At 37.1% G+C, this 17,439-nt stretch overlaps 1 protein-coding gene across 6 annotated transcripts in view; it reads left to right on the top strand.

The window, feature by feature from the left end:
* Nucleotides 1-17,439, top strand: part of SRPK2 (SRSF protein kinase 2) — a 152,445-nt gene that overhangs the window by 111,000 nt on the left and 24,006 nt on the right. For all 6 annotated transcript variants that reach the window (XM_087768047.1, XM_087768046.1, XM_087768051.1 and 3 more), the window contains 5 exons: nucleotides 4,734-4,840; nucleotides 10,695-10,860; nucleotides 12,955-12,980; nucleotides 14,452-14,698; nucleotides 15,670-16,158. In XM_087768047.1, the coding sequence (XP_087624173.1) occupies nucleotides 4,734-4,840; nucleotides 10,695-10,860; nucleotides 12,955-12,980; nucleotides 14,452-14,698; nucleotides 15,670-16,158 (1,035 nt within the window). The remainder of the gene's footprint in view (nucleotides 1-4,733; nucleotides 4,841-10,694; nucleotides 10,861-12,954; nucleotides 12,981-14,451; nucleotides 14,699-15,669; nucleotides 16,159-17,439) is intronic.

Here is a 17,439-nt window from a genome sequence, read left to right as displayed (position 1 = left end):
GATCAGGCTAAGATGTTCTTCACCAACTCTCGTCCCCTAGGAGAGGAATCTAGGAGGTGACTGTCAGTAAATTCGAATGCCCACTAGAAAGTATCCTTTCGGGGAGAAGTGTGCAAGCAGTTTTCATCCCATCCTTCTGTCTCTTGACATTAGGTATGAAGCCTTTGGGTTTGTGATAACTGAGAATGAGTGTGTGGGACAAGTGTTCTCAGTTACAGAATGGGGGTCTTAACTGCTTTCCCTTTGTCCCGTTTTGGTTTGTTTCCTAGTTGCCTCAGTGGTCAGTGAGCATGGTAGAAAGCTGCTTAAATATAAGTGAAGTTAGTATAGTCTGCTTTTTTCCTAGGTTTCATCATCAAATTAAAACGAACTAAAATAACCCATACAGTTGCCAGTAGTCATTTCAACCTGGATATAAATGGTTTGTGATCAAGGAAATTGCTTAACACAGTGAGGAAAAGAACCCTGGTTAGGGTTTCTTGGTGCTGCTGTTGTGCTGCAAAAAATAGGTTTTAACTTATGAGCTGAGATGCTTATTAAGAAGTATTTAATAAATATCTCTATTTTCTAACTATGTTCACAAAAAATAATGCAACCAAAGCACTTCAGGTGTTCAGCTGGCAGCTGTACGATTGAAGAATAATTGAAGTTATTTTTAGAAATCAGAAATTGTAACTTACGGTTTTCATTGTAAAACACCAATATGAAATAGGGAATAAAAAATATATTCATAACTATACATAGAAATAAATGTTATCTGCTTAACGGAGCAGTTTCCCAATAATGTTCTCAAATTATTGCTAAGATTCACATGTATGTATGTATGTATACATCTGTATTAAAGGTGAGAGCCATTTCTAAGTGTGAAGAGTAAATTTTGTTCGTGATAATATTTTGAAAGTGTATCCAAACTTTTTGAAATATAACACTTAAGTTGACAAAGCCGAAGGAGACCATGCGCTAGTGAAAAATAAGTGTTCAGATAGCTTTGTATTAGCAGATTAAAACTGGGCAGCTAATTTGATTTACTCTATTTCAGTTTTACCTTCATGCTGAAGACTCTCGCAGTACAGAAGTTGTTTTATGTGGAAGGCAAATGCTCCTGCCTTGCTGAGAAGTATGTTTTTCAGAAAGGTGCAGTAGACAGGATGGGCTGATACTGGACTCAAATTTACATTACGGCTGGAAGTCTGTTGAAATCCTAGCCACCAGTGAAAATACATCAAGTGTCTTATGCTTCGAGTTTTCTTGTGGACAGTTTGTGAATCCTGAGTTGCGTTGCTTATTTGAGCAGTGGTTGGTTGCATTGATTATTTGATCAACTCCTTTTTATCTTCTGGGGAAAAAAAATCTTTGGTGCAGGTTCTTTTGTGAGGGAGCAGGTAACAGATTTTAACATTTTGCTGCTATTTGTTTTTAAAATGCCGTATTAGTGCTACATTAGTGCTATTGAGTTGAACAGCTTGAGAGAAATACAGCAATTTGAGAGTTTTTCCATGCTCTACTGTTTCCAGCTTCCTTTGGGCAAGTCACTAAATATCTGTTCCTTGACTGTAAATTAAAACAACATATGCTTCATAGAGGCTTGATTATTGGTTATGGAATGCATTTAAAAGTTAAAGCAAGACAGAAGAGAGGTGGGTGAATCCTTTGGATGGCTAATATCACAAAATGTCGTGGAGTTTCCAAACAGGGAAACTTGTCAAGAGCCGTGTAGCACAGAGCTGGGAATGTGCAGAGCCATTGGCCTGCACTGTGTGTCTGAAAACAGTCATCTTTCTCCTAGGAGCTGTAATAAGTGTTTATATACAGAAGGATTTTAACAATGTGTGTTATGCTGCATCAGACTGATAAGTTTTTAGCTACTTGTACATTTTAAAAAGATTGCAATTATGATTTTTTCAGGAAATAACAGAATTCCTGAACTTGGGCACTTTGGTGTTTTAGTTTATTATGTTTGTCTGCACTGGATATTTATTGAGCCTTAATAAATGTTTATTTGAGTATAGCATTTTTTTAATAAAAGATTCAGATAATCACATAATGAAAAAAAGTCTTTGGAGAGACAAGTAAAAGAGTAAAGAAGGAAACATTCGCGACACAATCAGACATTATAATAATTGTAATAAATTTCTCTCCAAAGAATACATAGCATTAATTAAATGCCATAGAGCCTAAATGCTGCCAATCCAGAAGCAACTAAGATACATCCAGAATGTTCTGTGTTGGTACCAGAGCCTTATTTCATTTGGCTTAACTAGTCTTTAACCGTCATCAGATTTCTAAATGCTCCTGTAATGTGTGTTTGTAGATAGATAGTTACAGGCGGGATTTTAGTCAAGAAAGAACAGTTTTACATACTTAAGCCTGTCAGCTGATTCGTGTTATGTTTGCTCTCACTTTTGCTGCTCTGCTCAGTTTTCATCTTTCAAACATTCCTCAAACTGCTTCGAAGAGCATTTCATAAGAGGCATGTCTGCTGGGTGGGCTTCAGGTTTATTTTTGCTGGAGGACTTTTTGGACATACTCATCTGTCACGATGTTGGTGCTGAAGGAAGATCCTGGGGCTTGCAAGGCTGGTTTCCTAATAGTTAACGCACAGCTTTTCCCGGGCTCTTTGTTGTGGGCAGTCTGGCTTACAGTTAATGTTTTTCAGGTCAGGATAGTAAATCAGAGAACAGTCACATTTTTGCGTATCTACTCCAAACACTGAGCCTCCTGTACGTCTTCTCCCCATCCCAGTTGCCTCCTCAGTACTGAGCATGCCTTGAGTTTGTCCAAGTACTCCCAGCAAAACATTGCAATCTTTTTTTCAGGTAGACATCACTTCTCTTTCTTGTGGCCCTCCCTCTCTTTGTCTGCCTCTGCCGTTCCTCCTTGCATCTTCCTTCTCGGTGCCCTCCCCTTGCCTTTCAGCTAGTCACTTCCCTGCACCCCTTTCTCTTCTGGTTACTAGCAAGGCTTAGCACTTCTGTAAGTGCAAGGAATGGCCGGAATGTGCATTAGAGAGTCTGCAGCAGCAGTGGTCTGAAGGACTGTGGGTGGGTGTCCTAAATTTCATTTCTGAATGCTGCAGTGTCTTGCCTTTCTGAAATCTGTGTTGCTGTAGCATCGCAACTTCACTGCGTGGGCTAAGTTAATAAGCTCTGCAGAGCTAATGTGCTCTGCTCATCCTTTTTGATGGCTGTGTGCTTTACTAGTGACTTCTGTTCATTGGGTGCTTGTGTGGTGAAGTAACCCAGACTGTTTCCTCTTCTGAATGGAACAGAGTTTTTTAATATTCTGAGTAGACTTGATTGATATGATTGGGAAATGACTATTCGCTATCTCCTCTAATACAGGAATTAAGGAACGTGAAGTGAGATGAACAGGTAGCAGCAATCAAAATGTTACAGTTCTTCACCATGTGCCTTGACCAGTCTTGAGACCTTTTAACTTTGGGCTAACTCCAGCATAGGGGATGTAGATTTTAACACTTCAGTTAGCTTTATGCATATAGGTAGGTACTTCAGAAGAATTTAAATACACAAGGTAAGTCTCATTTTGACACAAGTTAAGGCAGTGACTCTAAGATCATTGTCAAGACTCTAGTTAATAAAACTTGGAGAAGTTAGGTAAGATTTCTGCCCTAGCAGTGTAGTTCCTTATGAATGGTCTCTGAGTTACAGTCTAATTTCATCCATTGAGATTTTCCTGCAGTATCCATCAGTTAATTCATTTTCTGTTATTTGTATTACACTATTCTTTGCAAGATTATAGTATCACGTAGTTAAGATTTTAACATTCTTTCTGATTTCCAGCGACATTAAGGTCATTCCCAGCTCAGGTCTGAGGATTAACTCAGTATAGTGAAATTGTATAATTTCTTGACGGAATGTTGTGCATGATAAAACTTACAATCAGCTTGAATATCTGAATATTTTCTCAATAGAAAGATAACCTAACCGGGTATATTAAGTGTAGAATCTCTAACTTAGGAAGCCCTTGAACCACAAATGACTGGAAGTTCCCACATCTTGTTTTTTCCTAATACTCTTCCCTGATCGTCTGCTATTGGCCTCTGTTGGTGGCCAATAGTAGATGCTAGGTCAAATTAAACTTTATGGCATTGTGTTTTTTGTATGTTGCTTCTGAGTTCCGGATTTTCTTTGTTATTGGGTTCTTTGGGGATTGCCATTATCTCTGCAGTTAAAACTGTAGGCAGTACGAGGCCCATTCTCTTACTACTTTAGTCTTTGTTGTCAAGTGATTCTTAATTGACCCTAATCAAAAAGATGTTTAGTATGGTTCATTTTCTAAAACACTGTTGCTGCAGACTTTTGTTGTTAAAACCTTCTATTCATATCACTTAAAATTTATTAGAAACTAGAGATGATAGGCCAAATCAGTACTTGAAACTTCGGTTTCAAAGAAACCAAGAATGAATTAGTTAGTTTTTTGCAATTAATTTAATTGTTCATGCTAATGCTATTGTTAACATGTAGAAATATCTGACAAGATTTGCATAATTAAAATGTTTTATTTTAATTTGTTCTACATTTGGGCACTGTTCTTGTATGTGTTTATATGGAATTGAAATGTAGTACCAAAGCATATACCATGTTCTGCTCATTTTAGGGGGAACTATTTTCCCTCTAAACAGGGTGATGATTGCTTTAGCTAGTATGCAAATGAACATTTGTGTTGATCTCATCAACAAGTTTATTTGGAAATTATCCTTAATTAAATCCCAGATGTCTGTATGGTCTTCGAAGTACTTGGACATCATCTCCTAAAATGGATAATCAAGTCCAATTATCAAGGCCTTCCCATCCGTTGTGTGAAAAGTATAATTCGACAGGTAAGATGTATTAATGTTTTAATTAGGTTTTTCCAGCATTGTTAACAGTTTGAAGGTTAGAATGATGATATTTCAACTGAACTCTTACTAATGCATATCTAAGATAAGATAATTTTCTTGGTAATCCCAGCAGGGTTTGCAAGAGCATCTTTCTGGCTAGCCTGCATTTCTGCATGCTGCGTTTTTGGGGGTTTTTTGTTTTGTTTTGTTTTAAATCAAGGTTTCCCACTGGTAAGGGAATTTCCTGAGCTGCTTTAGAAAATAAGAAGTTGAAGCAACGAGTCTTTTTCATAGATGTAAGGATATTCATATTGAATTTCAGTTTTAGTTGACATGTCATGCTTCTTAACAAGATCTGCTGGAAAAGAAAACATCAGAACAGTGGGAAATAATATATTATTATTATAAAACTGAACAAAAATTGTATCTCTCTCTTAAAAATAGGTTCTAAAGGAAAAAACTGTTCTTTGAAAAATTTGTCTATCTCTATTTAAGTTTTTGTAGAATCAGAGGGTTAACAAGATGAAAGAGTTCAGAACATTTCACTGGGACATGTTCTTTCAAAATATGTTCTTTTGCTAGACTATGAAAATCAAATTGCTGAGAGGTGATCTTAAAGAGAAATAGTGTCTCAGCAAGGAAAAATCATATACATCTCTCTGTGATTTTGTATATACTATTAATCTATGTGCAGTTAGTACCTACAAATGATGAATGAAATATTTTGGCACTTGGGTAACTTGTATTGCCTTTCATCAACATCACCTCTATTTTATTAATCAGTGATCTGTTCAAGTCGTTTTCTTTGTAATTATTATTGTATATCAACTGGTGAAGATCAACCTATCAACTCTTTAATCAGAATTAGCTAAATTGTTAGTATACAGTTGAAATTTTAGGTCCATTAATTTCTATACAACTAGGTGGCTCAGATACTAGAAATAAGGGGCGGTAGTAATGCAGTGCTCCAGCGGAACTGAGCTGCCTACTAAGACATGGAAATATGTGTATTTGTATTATACATGCACATAAATATCTACTGTTTTCAGTAAACATTGTCATTTTTTTGTTTGGAATGTTTTTGCTTTGGTTGCACCGTTGTCCTGGAGTTTGGCCAAAACCTGAGAAATTACGATGTAATTTCTTGATACACTGGGTTTAGCAGCAAAGCCAGGTTTGGGAGCTCCCTGCTGCAGCTTACTCTTACCTCAGTTACACTGCCTGTTCGTAGAAACAGGCTGTAAGCCAGACCGCTGAATGGATCCAAGCTGAAAACAACCCCTTTTTGGAAGGAAGGTGAGAACTTCTGAACCCAGCTTTGCAGCATCTTTGCCAACAGGCACCTGTAACCTCGCAGAGGAGGACTTTCAGGTGGGATCTACAGGGATGGTTAACACAACCCAGTGAGAAGTGGGGTCAGCAAGGACGGGGGCCTGAAGGACAGAATTATGGGGGAGGCTTTCAGTGCTTTCTCTGATTGTCATGACTGGGGGACCTGAGTCAAGTGGCATATATGAACGCATACAGCATGGGGAAGAAAGGACAGGAATTAGAAATCCATACGTGGTTGCAGAGCTATGACCTCATTGTGAGCACAAAGGTGTGGTGGGATAGCTCAGATGCCTGGAGAGCAACGGTAGCCTGATAAAGCACTTTAGAAAGGATGGCCAGGGAAGAGGAGTTGAGCTTAAATGTTTGAATCTTTGCTGTAGAATGGGTCAGGGTCAGAGGGGAGACCAACAAGGGTGACATCATGGTATATATCTGCTACAGGCTGCCAATCAGAAGTAGACGAGAAGCACCTTCTTTAGACAAGTGGAATAAGCTGGTTCTTATGGGCGACTTTTAACCACCTTTATATATGCTCTGGTGGGGCACATGCAGTCAAGGAAATTTCTGGAGTGTGTTGAGGACAATTTCTCAGCATGGGGTGAGCTGTGTCTCAGCAAGGAGACAAGTTGGAGATGCACCTTGCTGGACTGGTTACGAATAAGGAAGAACTGGTTGAAAATGTGAAGGTTGATGGCAAGCTTGGCACAAGGGGACCTGGTAGGCAAGCTGAATGTGAGTCAGTGGTGGGTTCCTGTGATGACGAAAGCAAACCATGTAGTAGGCCACGTTAGCAAGAGTGTGTAGGCAGCAGAATGAGTAAGCTCTGCTTTAGTACTTCAGGACTCTGTACAGTTTTGGGCTCCGAGTGCAAGACATTGGCTTACTGAAGTGAGTCCAGTGAAAGACCGTGAAGAGGATGAGGGAGCTGCAGCATATGATTTATGAGAGGTCTTGGGAGAACTGGTTTGTTCAGTTTTAAGAAGAAAAGGCTAATAAGGGGGGAAACTTTTGATCTCCTCGGCACAGATAGAGAAAATGGAGCCAGACTTCTTTTGTCGATAACACAGAGATAGGACAAGAAGCAATGTACACGAATTACAAAAAGAGAAATTCTGGTTACATATTAGGAAGAAATTCTTTGTAGTGGGGGTGGTCAGGCACTGGAACAGGTTGTCTACAGTGTTACGCAGTGTTATACAGTCTGCATCTTAGGAGATAGTCAGAAATGAACTATCTAAAGGCTGGTCTGATTTTGAGGTTAGATACAACTTTGAATCTGATATGACTTAGATGGGGGAGGGTTTGAATCATACAATCTTCCAACCTACATTACTCTTTGAATGTAAGCAAAGGTAAAAATTCCAAGTAATTCAAACACTTGATACCTGAAAAAAGAGGAACGGGTTAGTCCTGAAAGATTAAAAAGGTTTAATTTTTGTGAGGTTGGAATGAACTGTTTGGACTAGTGAGAGTGGCATTGACTAGTAAGACTTCCAGGTTGTTCATCTCATTAAAGATAATACAGATCCTTATTCTTTCTTGTACTCGGATAAAACCTGTGCTACACATGTTCTAAAAACGTATTTTTAAAACTTGAATATGAAACAATTCAATTATTGCACTGGTGTTACTGTACAGCAAACCATTTTGCTGAGAAAGTACTATAATTCTGTGCTACAGTTGAAAAGGAATTTTTTATGCTATGATTTGGAAAATATTTTTTCAATTTTTGAGTACTTTTGAGCATTGGGACAAAGTTAGGTTTATTTTAAAATGCAGCTGAGAGTTGAATTTCTTAATAAGAAATTTCATTTCAGTTTCAAGCAGTTTCTTTTTTCCCCCTGGGGCAGAGTTATATGAACTGTCGTGCAAGAGAAGACCTTGTAGAATTGAAAAAAGGGCTAGTTGCTGCAGTTCCTTTTTTGTAGTGGAGATGATTGGAATGTCCATTTATTTAATTGTGGAATCCTTACTTTGAGTTGTAAAATGTATAGCATCAGTCTCTTTTGAGAGGATCATGTTCTGAAACTGAAGCTGAAATGAGCATTGTGTATTTGATCAATGAAAATTTTCACGTTTGCTTTGATCTACAGTATAGTAAATAATCTGTTTAATGAGTCACTATGATGTGGCTCCGTGAATGAAAAAGAAAGAAAAAGAAGTGAATATTAAGTAGAAACTGCAAATTATGAGTTTCTTTAGGTGAAACTAACCATGTGACCTTTACAAGGGAAAAAACACAGACTTCTAATTTACATTTTTGATTGTAGTAACAGGATCTGTTGTAATTTTTCAGAGTCACAATACATTACCCATTTCATTTTTTTTCCTTTTTCCGTGGACAAATAAATAAAAACTAGGAGCGTTTTCCCTGTTCTCCATCATCTCAGAGCACGGTGCAAAGCATGTCCATGTAGTATACATGTCCTTACTGGTTTGGTGGTATAATGTACTTCCAGTTTTTAGGATGAAGCAGTCTGATCCACATTTTAAGACAGCTAAGAACATTCTTTCTAATTATAAAATTCTAGCAGAATGGTCCTTATGGTAAGTCACGGAACTGATTGGGATTCTAAAAGATATTCTGTTTTCTATTTTTTTTTTTCCCCCAAAAAAAGAATCTTCAGCCAAATTAAAGACAAAGCTGTCACCCTAACGCTGTTACTTAAAAGGGGGAAAGGCTATCTTTTTAAAATGGGAGATACCAAATCTAGTTTCACCTAAATTCCACTTCTACGTATTGCAGTGGCGCAGATATTTTTTCTTCTGAATGTTTATAGCTTTCAGTGTACTCTGGAATCTTTTTTTCTTGGCCTCAGAATTACAGACATTCAGTGGTAATTCTGTAAGATGGTCTGTAGTGTAGTGGGGGAGGGAAGAAACTATTATAATCCATCTTTATGTCGCTATTGCTGCTAATGCCTCTTTCAAAATTTGAAGTCACTTAACCACTAACTACCTTCCCAGTGTAAACCAATCTTTCTGTAACATTTCTTACTTTGAGACGTGCTGTATGTTCTTTCAGTTGCTTTGGCAAGTAGTCAAGCGTATTTTGGATCTGCAGGAAAAAAATCCAGATTATCAAGAACGCAGCAGTTTTTAGGTGTACCGTTGGCACTGACGCCGAGTCCTGCTCAAGTGAACATACAGTTTTTATATAGGCATATAAAGAAAGCTTTTCAGAATGGTTGCTGTTCCAGTCTAGCTCCAGAACCGGAGAAAGCAGAGCTATGCACTTGAGGTGTTTCTAGGATACGTTAGCCTGAGCATAAATATCATATGCGTGCTGCTGCTGCTCTTCTCTTGAGCTACCTTGTGTGCTGGATGAACATACCAGTTCTGGTACTAGCTCGGGACTGGGTGGTAGCCTAATGTCTTTGTATTCTGTTACTGGTGTTTTGAACCAACACGTTTTGCTTTTAAAGTTCACCCTAGCTAGTAATGTCTTAAAAGATACTAAAGAGCAAAGAGCTCGCTGATTTATTTATAAAATACCTAGAACTGCAGGATGTTCTTGTAGGTGGAGCTTGTGAGTCTGGAGGTCTGTTTCCTGCTGTAGAACGTTCTCTAAAAATGGGAAGAAGTCTTTTAAGTGGGGTCAGCCAGGTTTCTGCTTTTTTTTCTTCCTTGCTGATATTTTTCTACAATATTTATGTAGATTATTGTAGCAATAGCTTGGTTTATGCTATTACATTATTCTGTACTGAATAATTGGAATAATTGACTTCCATGGTTTATCATACCTGGGTCTTACCTAAAAGACTTGTAAAATCACACAAACTACTGTATGTCTGTTCCAGTCAGAATTTGAGATTTTTTTTCGTTGTGTAAAAAACAGATTTTAATTTTCGTCCCAGAATGCATTTTTAAGACTTTGGATATGTAGGTTCGATATGAGCTAGCAGAATTTAGCCTGCGTAGAGTATGAAAGACTAGTAGAAAATTCATGTGACAAATACAGGTAGATAAATCCTTATGAGACATCTTGGTCACATTGAAAGCTGAATTACTATTGGCATTCTAAGGAAAACTATAGTTGGCGTTTCATCTCCAACAACACATTTCCCTTTTTGCCTTTTTTTTATTACCAATTGTAAGATGGTTATTCACAAACCACACTTCAGTTATAGTATGTAGTACTTGCAGTGGTTTTTGTTTGATTCCCCCCCCCAATAACTACCTTTTAAACAATGAACCAGTGAGGATCAGCCTTTCTGACTGAGCAGCCAAATTCCTTTTTCAAAGGAAGATGTATCAAGTTTTTTTACATGTGTGCAAATCAGCTAAAGAGCACTTGGGAAATGGAAGTCTGAGAGCAGGTTGCTGTCATCAAGACAATTCAGCCAGCCAGCGTCTTACTCAGGAAAGTCTCAATAACTGGGTTTATGAGCTAAATAAATTATCTTGTCAGGCCACATATGGACTGCAGGCAATCAGTTGAACATCTCTGTACTAATAATAAATACATTTAGCTTGATCTGGGTAATTAAAATACATTTTTAAAAAATCCCTTTGTAATTAGGTACTTCAAGGTCTAGATTATCTACACAGCAAGTGCAAGATCATTCATACAGATATAAAGCCAGAAAACATTTTGATGTGCGTGGATGATGCCTATGTTCGTAGAATGGCTGCTGAAGCTACCGAGTGGCAGAAAGCTGGTGCTCCTCCCCCCTCTGGCTCAGCAGGTAAGATAGTGTATTTAAATGTGATGTAGTAAAGTTCCATCAGTATATTAATGCTAATAATATTTTGTTTAATCAAAAATGAGCATTTTAAGTAATTGCGTGTGAAAAATGCATGCCTAGTTAATTCTTTTTCATGCACTGGAAATGATCAGGGAAATGCTTTCTTCTCAGTTTTGCACATTCCAGTTCTCAGGGTCCCCAGATACGGAAAAAGATTTATCAGTATAAACTTACTCTCCTTCCACCCCACAAGCTTTAATGGCTGGATTTTAGCCACACTGGAGCCTTGCATCTCTAATATTGACAATAATTAATAATCTTATCTAAATTATGTGTCTAGTTCCATTACAAGTTCATCAGCATCCTTGTGAAATTATCTGCCTTCTCGTCAGTTATAACTTATTCTCAGAATGCAGTGGAAGGTCTTAGAGTCCATAGTTTTTCACCCTTGAAAATGGAATTAATTGTACGTAACTGAATTCCTGATAAGCCGTTGTCCCTAGCACTGTATGTAAAATGTTTTATGCTAAGCTTGCCAAGAGTTTAGATAGGAACTGTACGTTATGTTTAGCTAGGAGAAACCAAGGTAAAGAAGTTCACAGCAATCAGTAAAGACAAACAGGGAGGAAGCGTGGCTTTTCTAGCAGTCTTCAGTACCACGGGGTTGCTATTTATTTGCCAACTGAGCACATCAGCTACAGGCAGTGGAGAAATAATAACGTTTAAATACCTTTGTAATATTGTCAGAAAATATATCGCAGCTTAAAATCTCTGAGGTATAATAAAAACACCTGCTATATCGGAAACAAATACTGTGGTCAAAATCCATAAATATTTCACAGTATTATATACGTTAAGATGCAAAAATCTTCTGAGTCATTAATATATTGTATTGAATTTTACATAATGTGTGATCACATAGCTAAAGACTGTGTTATTTGTGTGGGAAGTAACTTCATTTTGTTCATGCAGCCTTTATATTGCCTCCTGACATTAAAATGAATATTATTTAAAGGAATATATTGATGGAGTTCTTATCACACTTTGTTCTTAGCAAATTGTAATTAAATCTATGGCTTTTCACACAGGAGCTGAAGATGTGTTTTCTTTACAGCATTTCAAGAATAGGTTCTGCATAATTTCCCTTTTTAGAGCAGTGATGGTACTCAAGATTAAGAATCGTTTTGAAAACCTTGCCCTTTCAGGGACATACAAGCAGTTTTTTCCCTTAACTTAGCAGCAGGAGCTGAACCTATAAAAGCACTCTGAAGTCTCAACTGTCTCCGTTTTTTATTTTGCATTTTGTTAATTGCCATATGCCTATGTGTCTGAAGAAGTTCGTGAGAGGTTCTCCTCCCCCGTTCAGTTCCTCTTTCTCACTTCCACTTTGCCTCTGTCTCCTGTATTTGGTTGTTTCTATTGGTTTTGATTATTTGGGGGTGGGGGGTGGTGGCTTGTATTGCTGTTCTGTGCATTTTCACAGTGTTGTAATCTCATCAGACCTAGTCATTGATGGTGTCCTTCTGAGAGATGCTTAGGAAGAGGTCCATGCTGGAGATGCTTTTTCTGTGGTGGTATGCTTTTTGCCATGAGCACTTCTTCATGCCTCTAGTCCTAGCAATCAAACTACCTGGTTTCAGAACAAAGGAGACGTGAATATTTGACTTTTCTGTTGAGTGCAGCACAGTAGTCATCTTTGTTGATATTCCCTGAACTAATTAAAATTATCTATACCTGCTTAGTCAGCTGACTACATACATTTAATCTGTGACAACCCTGCAGTCATTTAATGTTTTCTGTCCACCCTTCACTGATTCAGACTTTCCTTTCTGACTTTCATTAACTCTCCACCAACCACAACAGAGTGAACAGAAATTGATGCTAGCTCCTTCCAATTCCAGATGCTCTAATGGAGACATCAAATGATTTCAGGCAGCAGGTATTTGTAAAGAGCAAAAAATCTGACTTTAAAAAAAAAAAATCACTGCCCTGTATTTAGTTAAGAATATTTTTACATGATTTCTACTACTTTCTACTTTTATAGAGTTGGTTTTGTAAAAATATATCTTCAAAATTGTGTTTTTTTCTTTTCAGTGAGTACAGCTCCACAACAAAAGCCTGTAAGTATTGTTACATAATTCAAATTAACTATCTTATTTTCTGTGTTTCTGTAAGTATTAGTAGCTATTAGACTGTTGGTAGTCTCTACCATTTTTAAAAGCTTCCTTTGAATAAAGCTTTTATCTTTCAAAGAACACTCTTCTTTTAATGTCTTTGGCCTTACCAGTTTTAAGCACAGTATTTCTCTGATGGAAAGTCTCATAGACTTGCAGTTCTATAGCTATGTCAAAGAAAGTTAAGCGTTGCCATTTTCCTCTTTCGAGGAATAATCCATTCCATTCAAATCCTGACAAAAATGGGTGCATGCACTAAATATCATGCTTTGCAGATAGCTTAAGGACTTCAAGGCCTTAATCATCAAGGCCTTAAAGGAGAGAGTTTTTTTATGAGGTTTGAAAGATGTTTTTGCCATATACATAGGGCAAATAACCGCTAATAATAAAGCTGCTTAGAAATATCTAAGGTCAAACCTGCTTTCTATGTCTGTGTGTACAGGACGTGTATAATTTTGATGGGCATATAACATGGATGAAAATTAATAGGATTGTCAAATGAACTGTCTTGTTTTGACTGTCCCATAGCTTCTTTTGAAGATAACAGGATTACAGATAAACCTTTGAGAAAATAATATTTCCCTTTGTTCCTTGTGCTTTATTTTTTAATTATATGAGGATTTGTCACTGTGATAGCTAAACAATGAATGAAAACTGGGTAGATCTCATTTATCAAATAATAAAAATAGAAGTCAGAATTCAGATAAAATATAAGAAAATGTTTCAGTCCTAGCTCAGATGTGTTAATTTTTATTTTCCTTGTTATTGCACCTGAGTTTTTCAATCCTTATGTTATATAAAACGTGAAACTTTTCGTAATGGCCATCTGTTGTTTGTGATTCATATGTTTTGGGCCAGAAGTGAATAATAAGAATGCTTTCCTTTCAGAGGAAATAACTGAACAACACAGGATTTATTTAAAATTCTTCACCGTTTTCAATGTATTTGGCTTTCTCGTATCATTTTTCTCAGCATGCTTTTGCTGGTCATTACCTGCATTGTACAGAGAGAGAAATCATGTATAAAATTTATATATAAATAACTAGATATGATAGCAGACTATCTTCCACATAAAATATCATCTGTTAATCAAGACTGAAGTTATTGTGCCTAGTCAAGATTATAGGATCATAGGAATTTTACTATGGCATCTTAGATTTAGTTTGCTCTTGTATCTAATAAACAGCCATGTAAAAACATATATAACTATGTAAAATTTTGATAGCTTTTTTTGATTCATATAACCCTACATCATTCTTGAAGTAAAATGGAAAAAGCAATGTATTTACTGTATTAATTGCTGTCCAGTATTTTCAGATAAAAAGTAATCATACTGCAAGTGAATTTGCTGTGAGATGCCCTGAGAATAATTGTTTAGGGTGTTTTCTGTTTTCTTCTGTTTATATTAATATTTCAGGTTGGAAAAATATCCAAAAACAAAAAGAAAAAACTGAAGAAAAAACAGAAGAGACAAGCTGAGCTGTTAGAAAAACGCCTGCAGGAAATAGAAGAACTAGAGCGAGAAGCCGAAAGGAAAAAAATAGAAGAAAATGTAACCTCAGCTGTACCATCAAATGAACAAGAAGATGAGTACCACCCAGAGGTGAAACTAAAAACAGCTGATATAGAAGAGGTAGTAGATGAAGAACCTGGAAATGATGATGGTTAGTATTACCTGCTTTTATTGACCCTGAATTTACTGTTTCAGCGGGGACAGTAATTGCAGCGTTGCATCTGGTGCAATGAACAAAGTCTCCAAACTTTCCTAGACCATTAAGTTTCGTTTTCTCCTGTAGGTAAAATCACAACTACAAAGTCTAAAAAGGAAAAGCAAAGTCAAACCTACTGTAGAAGTGAATAAAAACATCAATAGCAATCTAGCTATGAAATCCCACAAAAGAGCACATAGAAAATTCAACAGAACAGTCAGTTGTCATACCACATTAAGTGGCATAACCAAGTATCTTGGTGAGCTAGTGGGAAAAATAAGATGAATTTGTATTCTGTAACATTAATGTAGTTATAGTCCCCCTTACTTTCCCCTTTTCTTGTTACAACGTTTGTTGTAATGATCTATTCAGGTAATAATAACTGCAGCTTCTTCACTAAAATTTTTAAGATGTCGTGTTAAAATTCTTGTTTAGTCCTGGTGGTTTGGAGCATAATTGTTATGGTCCAGCAGTGTTCTGGCTTCCCTGGTTTTCTTGTCAACTGTCTCCAATTCTGATAAAAAATGTAACCACTGAGACCCTCTGTCATTTGGTTTGGTTTAGTTTTGTTCTGCTCTTACTGAGAATTTTCCTACTTCTGTGATGACTCCCTGTTTGACACAGACTAACTTAAAGATTTGTAAAGCTTTCTTTCAAGACCTCATATATCTTTCCTTCATAACATTCTTCTCTTCTGAATTCTTCCCTTCTGACCCACTTCTCATTGTTTATTTTTTCCAGCAGCCTTATTAGTTCTTTCTTTTGCCTTTAATTTAGATTTTTAAGGTCTTTCAGTGATATTCAGTGGTTCCTTGTGTGACATGTCAGAAGTCAAGTAGTTACTGCAGAGTTAAAAATTATGAACGCCTAATTTCAAATGGTATACTGATGTATGATCTAATGTGTTGCTCATTGAAATTTTTCAGGTGAAGCAGAAGATCAAGATGAAAAAGAAGACACAGAGAAAGAAAATACTGAAAAAGATGACGACGTTGAGCAGGAACTTGTCAACACTGACCCTACAGACCCTAAGTGGATAGAATCCCCCAAAACAAATGGCCATATTGTGAATGGCCCATTCCTATTGGAACAACAGATTGAAGACGAAGACGAGGAAGAGGAAGAATGTCCAAATCCAGAGGAGTATAATCTTGATGAGCCAAATGCAAAAAGTGATTACTCTTATAGCAGCTCCTATGAACAGTTTAATGGTGAATTGCCAAACGGACGTCATAAAATTCCCGAGTCACAGTTCTCTGAATTTTCAGCCTCAGTGTTTTCTGGGGCTCTAGAATCTGTAGCTTGTGGTTCTGCTGTTTCTGAAGGATCAACTGTAACTGAAAGAGAGGAGAGCAGCCCATCTCACGACAGGAGCAGAACAGTTTCAGCTTCAAGCACTGGGGATTTGCCAAAAAGTAAGTATTCCTCATATACCATGCTTGAAGTCTCTTGGAGCTGTAGGGTGATGTCTTATGTAGAATTAGTAGTGGGGTTAAACCTTATGTGTATGTTTTATCTGTGTTCAGTGACACATGTATGCAGATTTTGCTTTTTATTTGTTTTGGGTATTTTGGTGAAAATTCAGTACCAAGCCTTACGGGTAGGCTGTCACACACTTCTTTCAGTAACACAGAAGGACCTTTCAATAACAGACAGGAAATCTATCACACCATTTCCCTGACTTTGATTGAACACTAGGTCTAGCACTTCTCAGTGACATTGACTTTCCTCTACCTACAGGTGAAATGTTTTAAATGTTTTTAGTTTCTGGGTTGGTGCCAAACCTACTAATGTCCTGGCCTGTTTTGTGCTTGAGTTAGAAGAGTGCCCACTGAAAAGATGGTGCCTGTGTGCCAGCCTCTGCAGTCAGAGAAATCTGTGCAGACCGCTCCCAAATGCTCTCTTTCCTAGGCACTCCCCAGACGTGGGAGGGAGGTGGGATATGGGGTCAGATTAACCATAGATGGGGTTGGATTACAGCTGCAGCCCATTACTGGGAACTCTTTTTTCATTGCTGACTGATTTCAACATCTTGGTTTCATCTACACTGAACATTTTGCTCATTGAATCATACATCATGTGAATGCAAAATCTCAATTATGATTATTTTAGATTTAGTATTTTAGTATTTCGTCTTAGAAGACTTTCAGCAAAAAGGCAGAGCAGGTATCTAGAAATGAAGAGGCTTTTAATTTAGTTTGATCCCAAAGCATTCTGGTGAGTTTTGACCTCCTAGGACGAGGTTTCAAGGAAAAGTAAATATATTAGTTTTGAATGGCTTTTAGAAATAGGGGGGAAAAAAGCACTTCTGATTTGAGATGATGGAAGACTTTTGTCTAGTAGCATGGGTGTGTATAACATTAAAAAAAGAGGCAAATAAGTGGAATAGAAAGGCAGTGGTTAGGTTAAGAAAATATTGTAATAGTCTTATTAAAAGCAATAGCTTAGCTAAGCTTACTTTAAGTAAATGGGATGATTTTTATTGCATTCAAACTTGGGAGTTTGATAGATGCAGCTTGGAACACAATACAAAAGTGTTCTTAAATTCAAACAAATTACCATTTTAAATTTTAAGAGGAAAGCAGAACTGTGATTTTTTTTTTCTTTTCCTGCTGTAGAACTTGTTTTTAAGCGTATTAGATAAGTTATTGTAGACGAAATATTTGTGTTGACAGGTCAGTCTACACAGGAAAGAG

The sequence above is a fragment of the Nipponia nippon genome, unplaced genomic scaffold, assembly GCF_047370975.1.
Source record: "Nipponia nippon isolate SJK-2023a ecotype South Korea unplaced genomic scaffold, ASM4737097v1 scaffold_3, whole genome shotgun sequence".
NCBI lineage: Eukaryota > Metazoa > Chordata > Aves > Pelecaniformes > Threskiornithidae > Nipponia > Nipponia nippon.
The sequence above is the reverse complement of the archived record's forward strand: the minus strand, read 5'-3'. Positions and strand labels throughout refer to the sequence as shown.